Source organism: Aythya marila (assembly GCF_965140915.1).
Source record: "Aythya marila genome assembly, chromosome: 13".
NCBI classification, from domain to species: Eukaryota; Metazoa; Chordata; class Aves; order Anseriformes; family Anatidae; genus Aythya; species Aythya marila.
This window is the reverse complement of record NC_139054.1, coordinates 18,459,476-18,478,353: the sequence shown is the minus strand read 5'-3', so window position 1 is coordinate 18,478,353 and position 18,878 is coordinate 18,459,476. Positions and strand designations below refer to the sequence as shown.

At 41.4% G+C, this 18,878-nt stretch overlaps 2 protein-coding genes across 3 annotated transcripts; one reads left to right on the top strand and one right to left on the bottom strand.

The window, feature by feature from the left end:
- Nucleotides 1-2,007: 2,007 nt before the first annotated feature.
- On the bottom strand, nt 2,008-7,213 carry PSMD10 (proteasome 26S subunit, non-ATPase 10). Its single transcript, XM_082770658.1, has 5 exons — nt 7,067-7,213; nt 6,860-6,958; nt 5,469-5,615; nt 5,193-5,359; nt 2,008-4,183 (listed from the first exon to the last, which is right to left on the bottom strand). Exons 1-5 carry the CDS (start codon nt 7,199-7,201, stop codon nt 4,030-4,032), a joined length of 702 nt encoding a protein of 233 aa, XP_082626784.1. The 5' UTR covers nt 7,202-7,213; the 3' UTR covers nt 2,008-4,029.
- A 175-nt stretch (nt 7,214-7,388) lies between these two features.
- ATG4A (autophagy related 4A cysteine peptidase) lies at nt 7,389-18,740 on the top strand. 2 transcript variants are annotated; one of them, XM_082771067.1, is made up of 13 exons: nt 7,389-7,414; nt 8,499-8,570; nt 9,695-9,766; nt 10,230-10,328; nt 11,125-11,226; nt 11,782-11,854; nt 13,204-13,283; nt 13,820-14,007; nt 14,117-14,195; nt 15,074-15,219; nt 16,267-16,323; nt 17,465-17,576; nt 17,846-18,740. In XM_082771067.1, exons 1-13 carry the CDS (start codon nt 7,405-7,407, stop codon nt 17,908-17,910), a joined length of 1,155 nt encoding a protein of 384 aa, XP_082627193.1. In that variant the 5' UTR covers nt 7,389-7,404; the 3' UTR covers nt 17,911-18,740. The 2 variants fall into 2 exon arrangements, with proteins under 2 accessions (XP_082627193.1, XP_082627192.1); XM_082771066.1 differs by having other exon boundaries at nt 8,460-8,570.
- Nucleotides 18,741-18,878: the final 138 nt, after the last annotated feature.

Below are 18,878 nucleotides of genomic sequence, written 5' to 3'. Positions count from 1 at the left end.
TTTAAGTCTTCTATAAGATCTACTATTTCTCCTTTGGTGACTGTTTCTAGCCTGTGAAAGTTACCGGTATATAACATTGTTTTAGCTAAAAGCTGCTCATGCTGGACCACAAGGATCAAACTCTTACTAGTGCCAATGCTGCTGCGTCCTGTCAGCGGGTCACTGTTCTCTCTCCAAAATATCCAAGGCAAACATTAAGTCATGACAAGTGATTTACAGGCTTGACAAGCGACAGTACGAGCTTCTTCTTAGGCAAGCATCTTTTGTTGAATCAGGTGGCGATTTTACTGAGCAAAATCTGCAAACTCTGACCATGCAGTCTAGGTGTAGAAGCTAAAGGAAAATTTCTTATATTCTCACCGATAATTTTATGAGCATGGTCAGTAATAGCAAGAGGAGAGCACATACAGCCTTCTCCTGTTTGGGTGCCATTTCTCACCACAGGTGTTTCCTAATGAAAAAATTCAAATGTACTGTTGGCCCAAGGGAGCCTATAACTTGGCTGAGAGTGGCATTAACTTGACATAATTTCTTCTGCAACACTCCTAGGCATTCTTTTACCCTTCATAGAAGAATATACACAGCTCCTCATGGCACTGCTTTATTTGCATTAGTTCTAAAGTAATCTCCTGTATATATGCCAACTGCATTTTATTTACTGTAATGCTCTTCCAGATTTCAGGTGTCTGCAACAGCACTCTCATTGTTATATGGAAGGACTACATTAAGTGGTCACTGTCATTGGGTTTTAATCTTTCCTTAATCTCAACTCCAGAAGCTTCTCTGCATCTATTTCTTATATAACTTCTAAGATTACGGGCTTATTCTGGTGAAGTTGTAATTGCATCATACAGCTAACAAAATGTTCCTAGACTACCCCAGGTCTTACATGTGCTAAAAACCAAGAGATTGATCATGTTGATGCTTTTATACATTCAATTGTTCTGTTCATTTTATAAGTTCTCTCTTACTTCTAACCACCAGTTTGTTCTTAAAAAAAAACAAAAACAAAAACAAAAACAAAACACCGACCCACCCCCCAAAAAAAAGCAGAACAGACTGCTGGAGGTGAAGATGAAGGTAAAGGAAAATACCTAAAACATTTATTCAGAATTTCCTAACATTCTGAGATATTTTTGTAAGCCTTCTGACAGATGTTCATCCTCAGTATGAAGATTCTCGCATGTAAAACAGTTTACTGTAAAGAATGGGACACAGTTCATAGCTTTCCACTGCTGCTCTTGGCAACGTACAAGCCAAATCAGATACTGAGCCACGGCATGTAGCTCAAAACCCCTGCAGAGCTATGCAGGACGCAGTGTTTTTCACAATTTGCTTCAGATGTTTTAAGTCTTTGCTGCATGGCCCACTTATGTCCTCCTGAGGGAGTAAGAATCATTAGTATGGAAAGCAGATATTAAGCCAACATCCGAGCCACCATCTTCCAGGGAAGGGGATTTTAAAAAGCTACAGAGCTGTGGCAGGGTTTTTGTATTTTTTTTCTTCCTTTTTTTTTCTCTATACAAAGATCCAGGACCAACACAGAATTTAACTTCAGCTTTTCTCAATTCAAGTTTTCAGCAGCACCTCCATAATGTATAAAAAACATCGTTTACTCATTCAAGTTCCTGCTTCAAGGTCTGCACAGCCAGGGGTTATTGTCAAGGCAAGTTTTCCCCACTGCTCTCTGTGCAATGTAACCTGCATTTTGCTTTCTAGGATAGACTTAAAAGTACTTGGTGAAGATTATGTTTGTTTTTAAGTTTCTGTCTTGCTTATCAAAATAAATTGCATTACCTTAATCCCTACAAGTTAAACTCTAAAAACTGTCATCTTCTGTTTCCACATTTCCTTGCAGCTGAAGAACAAACATGTTCTGTTTCCATACTGTGTAACGGATGGCAGGCTTTCAGCTGCCTTGCTCTCTTCATCCAAAGTGCAAAAGCTATTTAGGAAATACTGGTTTTATTACACGTAAGTTTAATAAAGTTTTATAACACCAAAGACTGCTGTTTAGGAAATTGTCTTTATTTCACAGAATTTCACCATCAAAATTTGTTCAGAATGGAGAAATCTACTCCACCGGTGCCACAAGATATCTTACCAACATCAGAACAGGAGGTCATGTGTTGAACTTCGTCCTTCCCTCTCAAATATTTCTGTCACAAACGTTAGTTATTATCTTATATTACACAGTAAGAACTCTCAGTTCTATCACTGAATGCTAAAACATTGAATTTAATTCCCATCATACTAAAAAGCAAACAAACAAAACAAAACACAGAATCCCAACCTCCCCCATGTCAATTCAACCAGAGATTACCAGCACAAAAGTAAGAAACAAACGCAGTAATGACAAGTGCATGGAAGCCTTCAGTGATCTGCATGATAAAGCAATTTAGAGGACAGCTCCACTTCTCCCCTGCCCAAAGAAAACCTTACATGAATACAGTCATCACAGAAGCTGCTAGAATTAAGTTTTTCTAATAACCTACATATAAGAAAGCTCGCTCTCCTTATTCCCATACGCTCTGGAACAACTCTGCAGGAAGTCACCTTACAAGCACACTTTATCCCTTAAATCTTTATCTGAAGCAGAGAGAACAGGAAAATCTTTGAGACTCCTAAAGCAATAACCTTATTCTTTGCTGAAAAAAAAAAAAAACAACAAAAAACAAGCAAACAAAATAAAACACCCCCTAAACATGCTCAGTTTCTTAACTATTTCAAGAAATTTCAACACAACAGCTTGGCAGCACAGTTCCTGACCTCCCAGTAAAAAGAACACTTCTAGTGGGGAGGATTCCAGGGATTAGATCTTTAGAGGGGTACTTAGGAGGAGGAGTTTCCATTAACTGCAGTTTTCACAAGCATTCATAACAGCAGGAAAAATCACAGGCAGCTGGTTAAAGAGCAGGTGTTACAGTCACCAATGGTGACTGAGGGTGCAGTTGCTGGGGAACTGCTGTAGCTCTTCTCACTCCACAAAATCATGTTACTTTTAACACTGAAATGAAATTTTAACTAACAGTCTGCCAGATCAACCCATGGGAAAACAAACAAACAAACAAACAAAAAAAAAACACAAAGCACAGTGGATTATAAAGTGTCTCAATTTGTGCTGCAGTCACGAACACTTCTCAACTCAGATTCATTGGGTCTACCTTCTAATAACTTAATACCAGGATTTGCTATGAGTAAACAGAGATTAACTCTGGCTTCTGTTATAAAATACTGTCAGTGCTACACAATGCAAGTCAAACAGAACAGAGAGATACACAGAAGGAAGAACAGGGAAAAAAAAAAAAAAAAAAAAAAGATTCAAAGCACATCCCAGCAAAGTATCCAGAGCATATAATTATAATTTGCAGAGGTAACTCAAACTGCACATCCATTCTGCTGGCAGCCCAGTGCACTTCATCATACGACTTAGATTTAAAACTAAAAATACATAACAGAGAAGCTTAAAATATTACAAGTTCACTCAGAAAGACTAACATGGGTAAAAACCGGTACAATTATTGAAGTAACTCAGCAAACTGCATTTGACAAAAGGAAAAGAGTAATTTATAATTATCTGAAGGAAGCAAATCAGTACCAAAAAAAAAAAAAAAAAAAAAAAGGACAAACAAAAAGCCCAAGCACAAATGCTAAGAGAAAAACAAACACTGAACAGGCTTCCAAGACAAAATTGACTTCAAACAGGTAAAGCACTTTTGGTCTTGTTTTTTCAAAGAAATAATCCTAAACTAGATGCTGAAATAGAAGGAATGACCTAACGTATACAGATCATACTGTGAACTGAAAGCAAACTGCAAGTTATCAAAAATACTTTAAAAGCAGTGATCTGTACAATCAACAGAAGTATAAATGACTGTTTTGGCAGTATACTTGAAGCAAACCTAGAGAAACACATTTTATTACCACATGCTGATGCTCATACACGACATCCTAGTTGAACTATGCAAACATGAAGTTTGCAGTCTTAAATACAAGTGCAACAGGAAAGAGTCAAGCTCAGAGTCCTCGCTAGCCTTCCACCATTCTTTTAAGTATGGCTCCCAGGCCACCCTTTGCCACTTTCAGGGGGGTCAGCTCTTCTTTGTTCTCAATGTGAATACTTGCACCGTGAGACACCAGCAGCTTTGCCTCCTCCACTCTCTCTTCATCACAGGCTAAATGACTGCAATAAGAACAAGAAACCCACAGCCACTTTTAAGTAGTCCAAGCTTACAAAGAGCAATAATTATCCTTTCTCAAAATGACAGCATGAATGTCAGAAGGGAGAGAAACCCTAGAACAACAAAACCACATGCAACCAACTACCTAAGCACACTTCAAAGTCTGCCATCAGGTCACTCTCTTGTCATTAAGCAACTCAGGAGTGTTCCTCCTGCTACTGGCTTCACAAATTTAAGGCACTTCTTTAGGTCAGAGTTTACCTTTGCTGGCTGCAGAGCCAAGAAGCACATAATCCATGGCTAAACTGGAAAATGGTAATCTGTAGCTGAACTTAAAGTGATCAACTGAATTTGTAAAGAGTTACTACAAATGCAGCAAAAGTTTTTTTTTCAGTTTAGCGTATCTTGAGAATAAATGAATGTATTCTACTATATAACTGGGCTTTATGTATAGGAAAAATATACTGCTTGATCTTATTCAGGGCAAAACCTTTCTTGCACTGCAGACAAGGCACAGTTTTGCCACCAACTTCAAAGCAGTTAAGGTTTCACCCCTACAGATTCCCATTACTCTCTAAGGTAATACCAAACACTGGACTGGTTGTACATAAATTACATCTTATTTTCCTTAGAGAGGTGAAAAAAAGCTTCCAAAACCAGCTCCTGCTTGGCAGGATGGAGTAAGCCAGCCTGTAAGACCAGTTCCCTCTGACTTTGAAGTTACTAGCATGCTTTGTACCCCCTAGTGGCAACTGAACGCATTCCAGGCAATTAAAAAAGGTGTTCTACACTTCATAAGCAGACGTAGTAACGCAAATTAAAGTATGTAGGTACAGACACACTTATGCAAAACACTAATTAAAAAGGATTTGAGAAAATCATAATTACGCAGAGATGTGAAGCAAAGGACTGTTCTGAGGCAGCTAGAAGTTTTTAAAAATTTGAACTGGAGATTCATTTCATAGAGACTTTGCTGTCAGCAAAACAAACATGAAAAAAATGATCACTTACAGAGGCGTATTCCCTTCCGAGTCCTGTATATTAACAGATGCCTTGTGCCGCAGAAGGATCTGTATCATTTTTAGGTTTCCTTTGGCTGCTGCTCTGTGTAATGGGGTGGATTCAAAGTGGTCTGTTGCATCTGGATCAGCTCCATTCTCTAGAAGCATGACTGCAATCTGAACATGCGGGAAGAAACAGGGGAGCGGGTTGGAAAGAAGAAAAGTTCATCTAATTAAATATCTCTTCCAAGAGTGTCACTACCCCCAGTAGCACAGGGAACCCTACCTCCTGCTTGTTTTTGGAGGCTGCATAATGCAGGGGCGTACAGCCGTTCTGATTGACGGCATTTACGTGAGCACCCTTGTCAAGCAGGGCTTTCACTATTTCATCACGGCCTGCCGAAGCTGCAATATGCAAGGGAGTCCAACCAGCCTGCAGGGATAAGAAGAAAAAAAAAATATTACACCCAAGAATTTCAGGGGAAAAAAAAAATCACAATGAAAACATAACCCCAATGCAAAGCAGATTACTTGCTAATCAAATTGTGCATGGTGTTACAACTGTAGGGCTAAATATGACTGGTATCACCTCAGGTCTGCTTGTATGTCAGTACTACCTGAGCAGGTAAGTGGCAGAAATTGCTTCTGTTCCCGTTAGGTACGGCACCTTGTGGGGCACCTCACCCCTCCAGACCCAACAGTGTTGCTTTCCAAAGGAGATATTTTGAGAACAAACAGCAGTGGCAGAAAAGGGCATCTGAAAGTTTCTGCAATGTCTTCTATATCCCATTAAACTAGCAGGACAGCGCTTCCTTCTTTAAGGGTGACCTTTAGAATGCTTCACAGCATAAATATTTTCTCCAGGACGGTACCAGACCACATTCTTTGGAACCCAGCAATCACTGAGATTGGGATCTACTCTATAACGCCTTCCCCAGCACTGAGAAGCCTTCAGAGTGAGTCCCTCACAATGAGGGCCAGCTTAACACCCTCCCTGCCCCCCATTCCCCTCAGAGCCCCCATTTTTCCCCTCAGCTCCCGCTTTCACCCCAGCACCCCCCACTTCCCCTCAGCACCCCTATTTTCCCCTCAGACCCTCCCCTTCACCTCAGACCCCCCTAATTGCTCCTCAGACCCTCCTTTTCCCCCCTCAGACCCCCCTAATTGCTCTTCAGATCCCCCTAATTCCTCCTCAGACCCCCCCCTTTCCCCCCCCAAACCCCTAATTCCTCCTCAGACCCCCTTTTTTCCCCTCAGATCCCCCAATTTCTCGCCTCAGACCCTCCTAATTCCCCCTCAGACCCCCCCATTTCCCCTCAGACTCCCCTAATTCCTCCTCTAACCCCTCTTTTTCCCCCCTCAGACCCCCCTAATTCCTCCTCGGACCCCATTTTTTCCCCTCAGATCCCCCAATTTCTCGCCTCAGACCCTCCTAATTCCCCCTCAGACTCCTCCTTTCCCCCTCAGACCCCCCCATTTCCCCTCAGACTCCCCTAATTCCTCCTCTAACCCCTCTTTTTCCCCCCTCAGACCCCCCTAATTCCTCCTCAGACCCCCTTTTTTCCCCTCAGATCCCCCAATTTCTCCCCTCAGACCCTCCTAATTCCCCCTCAGACTCCTCCCTTCCCCCTCAGACCCCCCCCACCCCCCCGCTTCTCTCCCCCCAGCCCCACTCACGTCGTCCTTCTCGCTGACGGGCACCCCGAGCCCCAGCAGCAGGTCGGCGACAGCGGCGTGCCCGGCCGAGCAGGCCCAGTGCAGCGCGGTGCGGCCGGCCTGTGGGGAGGGAGGGAGGGAGGGAGCGGGCGGCGGTCAGCCCGCGGCGCCGAGCGGGAGCCGCCGCCGCCTCAGGGGGCGGGGAGAGAGCCCCCGGCCCGCGCTGACCTGGTCGGCCGCCGTGGCCAGGCCCCTGTCGCGCTGCAGCTGGGCGCGCAGCTCGTCCAGGCGCCCGCCGTACGCCATGTTGCACACCGCCACCTCCGACACCGACGCCGCGCCCGCCATGGCGCCCGCCGACATCGCCCGCCCGGCTCAGCCCGCGGGGGGTGCTGGGGGCTGTAGGCGGGGAGCCGGGCGGGAGGCGGGGAGCGGCGCCGCGCTCCTCGGGCGGGGGGACTACAGCTCCCGGCGTGCACCGCGCGGCCGCGGCGTGGGCCTCCGTGTCGGGGCGGGGAGGGGGGGGGAAGGAGGAGGGGGAGGAGGAAGATGGTGGCAGCGGGAGGATGGAGTCAGGTGAGGGGCGGCGGGGGGGAAACGGGGCGCCGCTGAGGTGAATGCGGAGGGCTGGGGGGAACTGGGGGGGCTGTGGGAACTGGGGGGGACTGGGAAGACTGGGAGGGACTGGGCGGGGGGTAAGGGAACTGGGAGGGACTGGGGGAACCGAGGGGAGGGGAGGCTGGGGGTAACTGGGGAGACTGGGGGGGACTGGGAGGGACTGGGGGAAACTGGGAGGGACTGGGGTAACTGGAGGAACTGGGAAGGACTAGGAGGGACTGGGGGTCACCGGTGCTGGTTTGTGTGCAAACGGGGCCCCCCCGTGCTCGCCTGGACCCGCTGCCTGTCCCACGTACACGTTCCTGCACTTGCAGAGCAAGTGATGATCGCCCTTGTTTTCGCTTTCCACTTAGAATTTTTTAGCAGCATTTTAAGGTTTTTATTTAAAATATAACCATCAAAGGCCTCTTTTGCTCTTCCACCAAATGCTGCTTTAATCATCTAAAAAATAGTTTTCCTTCAGCACTGTCAGTTATCCCCTGTTGTTCTACAGCCAGCAACAGATCTAAGGCTAAATGCCTTTTTTTTTTCTCCTGAAGTGTTTCCAGTCTCTGGCTAGGAAAGCAAAACCCAGCCCTGCTAACACTTTTCATGTGCTTCCCATTAAGCACGGGGATGTAATCTCTCTGAGCAGCAGCGTGTGTACATCTGATCATGGACACAGCAGCCTTGACGCCTGCAGTCCTCCCTTTCCTCACTTCCCTGGGTTATATCTTCCCCTCGCTGCAGGAATCCTGAACTTCTGCTGCCGGCTTCAGCCAGGCTGCTTGTGACCACGGTGTCAGCCATGTTATTCTCTCAGAAGTTGCTGAGGAGCAACATAGAAACCAGCCAAGTCATTGGATAGCTCAGCTGTTAAGGGAAAGTGTAAACACAGCTGGCAGCAGGGTTCAGAAGATCCAAAGGCTGCGAAGCTGCAGTAGCTCAGTCTAAGAACTCAAAGGGGTGTGTGAAAGGAGGAGGGGACGGAATGGGGGTTGAATGTTCCCGTATTCCTGTTCAGTTTTATCTAGGTATGAAAACCAGATCACTATTTTGTCAGACTACTTAGAAGAATTTCCTGAAACTGATGAGCCCGTGTGGATTCTAGGAAGACAACACCACCTAAATGCAGGTATTTGCAAAATTCATATGTAAAATCTACAGCATTCACAGATGCAGCAGCATCTCCTGATTTCCTTCCATTCCTTAAATGTCTCATGAGTGAAGCTTTTTTTCCCCCTATAAACAAGAAACCAACTACGAATAATGGTATTCCTCCTAATATGACATCAGAACTTTACTGTCTGTCATAGTTCATGCAAAGAGATCATACTTAGGGCAGAAACTAGCTGGTCACTTCTCATCTTCAAATGTTTTATAAATTAAATAACAAAACTTTGAGGAAATGTCTGGTATTGCTAACGGTATTTTCCCTTGAGGGGTGCTGTCTGCAGTCTGCTAGCTGCAATTAAAGTGAGATTTCAAAATAATTAGTAATAATTATAGTAAAACTGGGGCATATACTGTATTTTGCTGAAAAGAAACATATTGCCTAACAGTCACTGCAGAGTGATGTATTTATACATCATACACAAATCAGATTTCAGAAATGGGTTTTGTTTCTTGGGGAGGGGAGAAGGGCATGGTCCCATGTTACGCGTCAGAGGCAGTGGCCGTCGATGCAGCCTTGGTATCAGGACGTCCGAGGGTGCCATGTCCAGCTTTGGCTGGCTGAACGGTGCCTTGAAAAGGGCAGTGGGTCTGAGCAGCAGGTCAGATCCTTAAGAAACCTTTGAGAGCCTTTGGGATAATTCTTTAAGCACATTTATTAAAATAAATAAATTAAACTTAATATTTTTTCTAGAAATGGCATTGTGTTGGGTTTGGAGGTAATGCCTAATTCTGTGTTGTTTTGCACGTAGAAATTCTTCACCTTAACTCACTTTACCAGTTCTTTCCTGAGGACATAGTTCTCCATCGTTGTTCCAGTCAAGCTGGACATAGTCATCCCAAACAGCTTTTAAATCTTCATTGCCTAATAATTATTTCATTCGTAATAATTCAACTTTAATTATAAGTCCACAAAAGCTCTCAGGTTTTAACAGCTAAAAGATATCTTAAATATTAAATATTTTCTACGTACAAGCTAACAGGAGGCTTCCATGCACTCTGTATACTGACTATGTAGGGAAAGCTAGAATTTTCCAGCTTTTAAAGTTTGTTTTAATGATTTCTTTCCTTTAAAAAATATTCCAGACAAATCTAAGTTATTGTTGGATATAAGTGCTCGTCTGTGGTTTACGTATAGAAGAAAATTTTCGCCTATTGGTGAGTATACTGCAGATTTACTGCCTTGTTCTAAATTAAATAGCAAGATAAGTGATGGCATCATAGGCTGGGAAAATATTTCTAGAGTATTAGAACATTTTGAGCATCATTTTAACTGTTTATGCAAACATGAAGATTATTAAAATCCGTGTTTATTTATGTTTGTATGTAATCAGGTCATCATGTTGTATAGCATGCAGTAAATCGTTTGTGAATGCTGCTTGAAGAATGAAAAGAGTAAGTCAGCTCCACAAGGAATAAATGAATTTTGTTTATTTGTGCAATGCAGAGATTAGAATTAGACCAACAGCATGGAACCAAAGTCTTGCTCTGTGCCTTTTATCTGTAGGACAGTTCATGGAGGCTTCAGCAGCCCTATCTGTTTTCTAGCACTCTGAAATGTCCTCTGTGGTGCTGCTCCCAGTCGAAAGCCTGCACTGATTGTGATGAACTTTCCTAACAGGGGGCACGGGTCCTTCGTCGGACGCTGGCTGGGGATGTATGCTGCGATGTGGGCAGATGATGCTGGCCCAAGCACTGATCTGCAGACACTTAGGGAGAGGTGAGTGCTGGTCCTGAGGGAACTTCGGTATTGTCTGCAGACACTTCTTCATAAGTACTCCATTAAAAGCACAAACCCTGAATTTATTAGTGAGACTTTCTTTGATGCCCTGGTAACAGTTCCTAATGAATCAATTCATATTCAGCTGGGTGAAATCATTCCAGCCTTAAGCAGAGAAACAGGCATAGAAGAACAAATGGGGAATCCTGTCGCCGTTATTTTATAAACCTTTTAGTGTAACACCCAAGTTGAGGCCAAGGGAAAACCTGCCACCGTGGGACAGTGCTCTTACCCTTCTCTTCACTACTCACTTGTCAGCAGCACGAGGTCCAAACCCCCCTGGTGCAAGCTCTTAAGCCTCTATCTGCATGTCACATCCCAGGATGCTGCCAGTGGAGTGTTTGGACTTTCTGTATGGATCTTCCGTTGTTATTTAATGTGTGCTTAGAAATCCAACAAGGTCTGAACACAGCCTGTAGTTTTAAATAATCTTGGAAGCTCATAGATACTGGAATGGCTATCAACACTCAGCATGATCGGTCAGAATACGTTTGCAGTTGATGTTTTTGTTTTGTTTTATTTTCCCTGTTTTTACAATCTAGCCTATGATGATAAAGGGGAGCTTGATAATAAATAACAAGCTTGGAATTCTAGGAGCTCTACACAAAATGTAAATATTAGAGATGAATTGAGATGTCTTTTAACATCTCATTATAAAGCTTTCTGCTGTCTAGACATTTGATCAGTGTGATGAAAACATCACCATTTTTTATTCTATATCAATTTTTCCTTTCAGATTGGCAATGGGAAAAACACAAAAAACAACCAGAAGAATATCACAGAATCCTACGATGCTTTCTCGACAGGAAGGATTGCTGTTATTCAATCCACCAGATGGGTAAGAACAAACATAAACTTTCAGGTTTTTTCCACTGAAATTTCTACTGTGTTGAATCACTAATTTGCAGTATGTTAATTCATAATTTTAAAAAGTGGATATGAAGACAATGTATATGCTTATATAAAAATAAAAATGTATGCAGATGGGTGCAAAGACTAGTAGTACAGAAACATTCACTGAGACCTAAATAAAGCCATGTACTAGAATCTAGCTCTTGATAAACTCTGTAAGCCTTGGGTACCAGAGCCAGTAATGTTAGAATAGACAGTCTTGTAGCTTATTGCTGTAATTTGTAATAAAGGGCACTAACATTTGTTAACTTGTAATTCTCATTATAGTTTAGAAGCCTTTTGTTTATTAAAGAAACTAGCACTCACTAAGTTTTGAAAAGAGCATAGATTGAGAAAATAATTGTTATTGCTAAATACAGATTGCAGTTACTCTAGAATGTTTGACAGTCACGGTATTTACTGTATATTGTTACCACATTCTTTATGATCTCATTTTTCTTTGATTTTGTGTACGTGTGTCTTTTTTTCACTATAAAAACAGCACAGATGGGTGTTGGAGAGGGGAAGTCAATTGGAGAATGGTTTGGACCAAATACAGTTGCTCAAGTACTAAAGTAAGTGAGATCATACCAGTCTCATTCAGAATGTACTCCCCTGGGGCAGCCAAAACAAGGCCCAGGCAGTTTTGAAGGCTGCATCTCCCACTGTCCCACAGTCAGGAATGTACTTGCCATCTATTTACAAGTGCAGCATGGAATGTCATGCTGAAGCTCGGTGTGCAGGTACTGAGTTGGGAATGGGTGACCTCTAAATTTTAATAAAGGAAGAGCCTGGGGAGAAGAAACTGCAGGAAAGTCTCCTGCTATGCTGTCTGCATGCCCTCACCAGTCACACCACAGATGTATATTCCTTTCTGCACAGTGGCACAGCTCTGGCAGGTCGAGAGTGCCACCGTGTAGGTCGGAGTGGTGGTGTGAAACATCAGAGAGAAGCCATCTCGGCTGAGGAGGGAACTGAGCTGCAATTCCTCCCTTTCTGAGCAGCAGTTCTGCCAGCAAGGCTGCTGTATAAAGATGGGCAGCTCCTCATAGTCTGGGAGCCACACTTAAAGGAATTGAGGCTGCTCAGTTCTCCAGGGGTACGTGGAGGTGTCTTACCTCAGGCAGGGGCTAGGCTACAGGTCCTGTGAGCTCAGCAGCAAGTCCTTGACACCCTGGAACAGGCACATGATCTGAAGAGGGAGGGGAGCTGAAGCATGCCCTGGACTCCAGATCTTTCATGGCCAAGTTTTTCATGATGAAATGCTCACCCCCATTTCTTTCTGGCTTATTTTAAACAGCTAATTCTGCCTGTGCAGCTTAAGAGTGTAGTTCCCTTCCCCAAAGGTTTGGATTTCGCAGAAGTGGTCATAAAACTGTGTGCTGCTGTCTCCCACTGAAGTTTTGGTGCCCCAAACCCTTAGCTGATTTAGCTTTTAATGCCCCATTTCTGCTGTGCACACAGGCTCAGGCAGAAGTAATTCCAGTGAATTCAGTGGAATTTCTTAAGCAAAAAGTAATCTGCAAAACTGGCATAGGAATTTTTTTCTTTTCCAGATGATAAAAGACACAACTGGGAAAGAACCCACTGCAGAGACTGTCGAGTGCAATAAAAAGTAATAAACTTAATGATGTAGTTGAACTGTTACTGTCACTGCAGTTGGCAGTAAGACAAAACAGTTTGCACATGGTGCAGCGCATATGTTTTTCCTGGTACCGCTCAGTACCTATTTTTCTAAAGATATTTTTCTAAAGATATTAAACATTTAATGTTTAAAGTTTTCTTTTTCTTACATGGAGACTTTAAAAAATGCAGAAAGGATGTTTTTTCTTAGGAAAAAAAAATTAAATCAAATGGTTCTGAGTGTAAAGCTACCCTTTTGATCCAACTAGTTTATATTAATTAGTACCTTAATGTTTTCTAGGAAGCTTGCTTTATTTGATGAATGGAATTCATTAGCAGTTTATGTATCTATGGACAATACGGTGGTCATTGAAGACATCAGTAAGTGAAACCTCATCAGTTTTCTGGTAACAGTTTCTGATTTGACTCCATTTGCCAGCATGTATCTAAACATGAACAAATACCTGGGGGCCATGGGTTTGTCTTGCAAGGGTAAGAAGAGGGAAGAAGGACATACAAACTCAGTTGTGCTTTTTGGTCCCTGATGCCAACTTCGTGCTCACATCACTGGATGTGAAGAGCTCCTTGAAGAATTTCTACTGTCATCATTTCTGCCATTTAATTTCTATGGCGTTTTATAGGCAAAGCTTGACAGTATTAATAACATTAATAGTGCATGTCACTGCAGTCTTAAATTGTCATCCCCCAATCATTTATCTAACGTCTCACTTGGACGTGCCAGCACATACTGTCTGCTAGAATTACTTCTACTAAATAGCTGTAATTGCCATGCCCTGCTCGTTTTGTCTTGGGTGCCCTACAAAGATCCCTGGCAAACTAGCTTAATTCACTACTGAGAGGAAGATCTGCTTTGTGTTCCTCTGTGCGTTGACTGATTTCTAGTTTTATTCCCGCAGAAAAAATGTGCTGGTCCCCTCCTCAGAGCAGCAGCGCGTCCCACAGCAGTGCACATTGGCACAGAAGTGCTCTTGGCCGAAGCAAGAACACAGGGGGACTCTGCACAGGCTGGAAACCCCTCTTGCTTATTATACCTCTACGACTAGGGATAAATCACATAAATCCAGTATATATTGATGCATTTAAAGTAAGGTTTTCTTTCAATTCATTGCTCGTTACTGTCAAATAAGTTTGGGTATCTGTGATGTCAGTAAAGAAATGAATTACAATTTCCTTTATTCCTTTTGAACTCCTAGGAATGCTTTAAGATGCCACAGTCTTTGGGAGCATTAGGAGGGAAACCAAATAATGCCTATTATTTCATAGGATTTTTAGGTAAGGAAAAAAGAAACTTATTCCAAATGTGCAGATGATCAAAAGAGAACATTTTTTGAAGGGGAAATAGTAAGGAGTCTAAGCATGAACCTCTAGAAGTAAAGAAAGATGAGAATAGAATAAAATAAAGGAAGAAACATATCTAAAACAGTTTAGAAACAGTATGATATGATCCTTAACAGGAGCAGAAAGTTAACAGCAAAGCTAGGTGTAAAAATAAGTGATGACATAAACAAGAGCAACATACTAAGAATAGCTGATAGCATTTGACAAGTGTATTGGTCAAATGTCACTTTTATTTTCTTGTATTTCAAAACTTTTTCTGATAGCAGTATCTTTTTCACCTTTTGCATACCTTCTGTTATTAAGTATTGCTCTAATTAATTTAAAATGCATTCCTTCAGATTTCACCCCACTTTGGGCCAAAATTTTGCAACCTTATTTTGTCCTTTTGTAAAACCTAACCTGTTTTAGTTAGGCTTTTTTGTTCCAATTTCTGAATGAATGCCTAATGGGATTACAGATTGCATCTGTGAACATCCTGTACCTTTTAATCTGTCAAATGTTAGTGTTTACAACACTTGAGATTTAAAAAAAAAAAAAAAGTACTGGATCTCACATGGAAAAATAAAAGTATGTGACAAAGATAGAACATAACCAACCAAAAAATTACAGTAATAGGTCACAATAGGAAGTTATACTAAATACCCTGTGGGAAACGTTGTGTCTAAACCTTCCGATTCTCTTAAAGAATCCCTAGCTGTAAAGTCTAGATAATACTAACTGCGATGGCAATCTAATTTCTATTTTACAGTTCTGGACCAAGTGCTTATTAATGTCACTTGCTTATTTTTAACATACGGCTTTTACCCATCCAGGCAATGAGCTGATCTATTTGGACCCTCACACCACTCAAAGCTTTGTAGATTCAGAAGAAAATGGCACGGTTGACGATGAGAGTTTCCACTGCCAGGAAGCCCCACATAGAATGAAGATCATGAATTTGGACCCTTCAGTAGCTTTAGTAGGTGTCAGGAAATCTTGAATGCATATACTTTATCTCAAAGTAATGTCTCTCTACATTGGTAAGGGCAGCAATGCATCTCCTTGAACAGAACCAAGATCACAAAGCTGTCTTCTGTGATCAACACATAGTAGTTTGTACATAACTACATCGAGTATATGAATCTTAGGGCAAGTGGGGAGCTGTCTGTACTGTAGGGAGCTCGCTTCGTTTTCTTTACTGAGCAGCTTTTACTTCTTTCAAGAGGCATTATAATGGTCAGAGCAAGGAACTGAAACAGGTTTACGTGTTTTATTCTATCACTACGTTATGTTTGGTCACCTCTAGACAAGTTACTTAACTTATTTTATATCATAATTTAAAAATGTTTAAGTGGAATTATTTGTATTTCACCCAAAACTACAAATACAAATGTATTATTTGTATTTCACCCAAAATGTCATGGGGGTACTGTGGTATTTGAAAAAATTGGATCTGATCCCATGCCAGTACCCTGTGATTGGGTGATTGGCAGTTGTCACCAGTGGGATGTGTTTCTAAAGCTTTAAACAATCTGTAAAGATACCAGTATCTGTCATTCATTCACATACCTGTTTTTTAATACTGTTGCTTTTTAGAAAGTTTTTTTTTTTTTTTAATACTTAACTATGTAACTGCAAAATGTGGCATGATGCAATGAGACAGACAAAATCATAATGAAGAGCAAATATTTTCAGTATAGATAACAGAATGGAGATGTTCCTTAGGTGGTCCATCATCTACAAGGTTTCAGCTTCTGCTGATACCTGAACCGTAGGAACTGGGTGGCGCTCCATGGAGGAGCACACAGGAGCTGCTGCTATTTTTTGGTTCACTATTTCGTTAGGGGTTTGCAGGGCCTTGTTCTCCCCTTGGGTTCTCTCCCTAGAGCTGCCACATATTTGGAGTCTTGTATCTACTGATCATACAGGGCATTACTGTATCAGAGGTCAAACCGCCTTACCTGCTGGTATCACGTACCTACCATCTGCAAAGGTAAAACTCTGTGTGTTTGTTTTTTCCCCTAAGGGCTTCTTTTGCAAAGAAGAATGTGATTTTGATAACTGGTGTAGTCTTGTACAAAAGGTAAGAGTGGGAACTTAGCATCTCAATTTGTTCTTTATAAAGTCTTGTTTTTATTGTCTGTTCTTTGTAAAATTTTCCTTTGCATTTTCCTTTGTATACAAATTGTATGAGCCATAGAGAAGAATGCATTAAAGCATCAGGGTAAGACAATACTACTGAATTGCTAATTGGAAATTGTTCAGCACTTTACCAGCCACAAACCCTGCCAGTTGGAAAATGGGTGTAAACATACACACTTGAAGGTGTTACTGGGTGACACTTGCTTTTAACTTCTAATTCTCACTAAATGACTAAGGTTTAACTGCCATATTGCAGTGATGTATAAATGATTTGCTTCCTGATCCTCTTTTATTGTTTGACATAATAGATTGCGTGTTCTAATTATGACTGATAGTCCCTGGTATCTTAAAGATCTGATTCTGTAAGTGCTGCAGGCCTCTAGCTCCTGCTGATCTAGGGAGAACAGAAGGTGCTGGCTGCCACAGGAAACAGACTTGAGGATATTTCTGCATGCAGATGTTAAACTAAGCACCAGACGTCTGAATGTAAAGTATCATCAACCTCTAAAGGCATTTATTAAAAAAAAAAATCAGCTAAGGAAAACAGTTTGTAAATAACTGAAATACAGGACAGACGGTAACTTCTCTTTGAAGAGGAATAGCGTTTGGCTTCAGGAACACCTTTTTTCCTGACTAAAACCTGTCCTTCAAAATCTGATGCTTTTTTTTTTTTTCCCCTTTGGAGGAGCTGATAGATCTGTCTTTTGTGCTATTGATCAACAGAAAACTTGAGAGAGTTCTATGCAAGTAACTTTCTTTTAAAAAGCAGAAAATATTGTACATTCCTGGTGTGCTTGCTACATGTAAACAAAATCACAGGTTTGCAGATATCAAAGCTGATATCAAAAGATGATAAGACTGATAATTTGTAGTACAGTTTAAGAGATCTGTCTTCCAGATGTGTTTTAACTAGGGATGTATTCCAGAGACCATGGTGCTTGGATTTCATAGTATGTCTGTATAAAGACTTTTTTTTCCTGATGGACATGCGTAATTAAAAAACATTTTCAATTAAGCAGACATGTTTTGTGTTTGAAGCGTCTCCTGAGCCAGCTTTTAAAATGAAAGCATTCTGTCCTCAGGAGATTCTAAAGCAGCAGAGTCTACGGATGTTTGAGCTGGTCCAGAAGCACCCGCCACACTGGCCTCCTTTCATACCTCCAACAAAACCAGAAGTGACAACCACAGGAGCAGGTAAGGCACTGATTAAAAGCCTAATTGTGCAATGTTATGTTCCTCGTTAGCAAATAAAAGAATAATCACAGGTAGAATAACTATCCTTTGTGAGTGTCAAGCAATATATAGCAGGCATGTATCCAAACAAGCCATACAATTGCTAGCACAGATATTTTTTTTCACTCTTACAAAGTACTTTTCTGGAATGCGTCTTTCAAAGTTTTTTTTTAAGTGAACAAAATCAGGCATGTCTTTAGAAGCATTTTTTTCTTTATCTTTTTTTACAGAACTCATTGAATCTACTGACAAGCTATTTGAATTGGAAGAAGAATTTGAAATCCTGAGTGTGTGAAGGAAACTGTGGTGACTCTTCTGAGTATTGAATATATTGGTAATATTATTGCATTGACTTAAACAGCCATGTTAGCCCCGAAGTGCCTGAAATTATGGATAACAGAGCACAGAAATCTAGTAGCATCCAAAACTCCAACGGCAGTTTAACACACAAACTTCCCCGGTTGGAAAGGCAGTAAGAGATCTTGTGATAAGATGCTTAAAGGGAATCTCTTTTTAACGTATCTTACCTGAAGACAAACGGGCCTTTGAGATTAAGGCAAAAATACATGTATCACTGGGCACTATGTTTGGAGAAAGGGATAACCCAAATGGATATTTCTTGCTCTCATATAATAATGCAATAGTTTAGTTCTTAAAGCAAAACAGTCTTCAGTTAAGGAGGATGTTTACTTCTGTTCCCTCCTGTGGGCTGCGTCATAGGAAAAATACATTGTCTTGTTTAAAAGATCGACTGGATCAGGAGAAAATTGTTTCCTTGTTAAATATTTTAACATGTATTTGAGCAACCAGACTTTATTACAAAAATGTTTCTGTAAAAGGAACTATGTCTAATGTATACATTTTGCAATAGCCTTCCTGTTTCTGGGAGACCTCAAGAGGAACAGGAGACTCAAATAGTTGATACAGATCACAACCACTGTTATAGTTATGGTATATTTCACCTTGACCTTAAAATTCAAATGATGAAAACTTAGGTTATTTCTTTCAGAGTTAAAATGAGTCAAAGGTGGTTTAACTGTACCTTATTTATTTTAAAATAGATTTACACAAGTTTCTCTGTTACAGCACTTTATCTGTGCATCTAATAAATTTCTTAAGCTTTTCTTAGGTTGTATGCTGCTATGTTTTGTTAATTTGTGTGAACTAAATATAAACCAGGTTATCTTAAAACTTAATATATAAGCGTACACAGATTACTTAATTGTTGCTTTTTGACTTCTTGCCTTTTGAAATCTGTTTTGG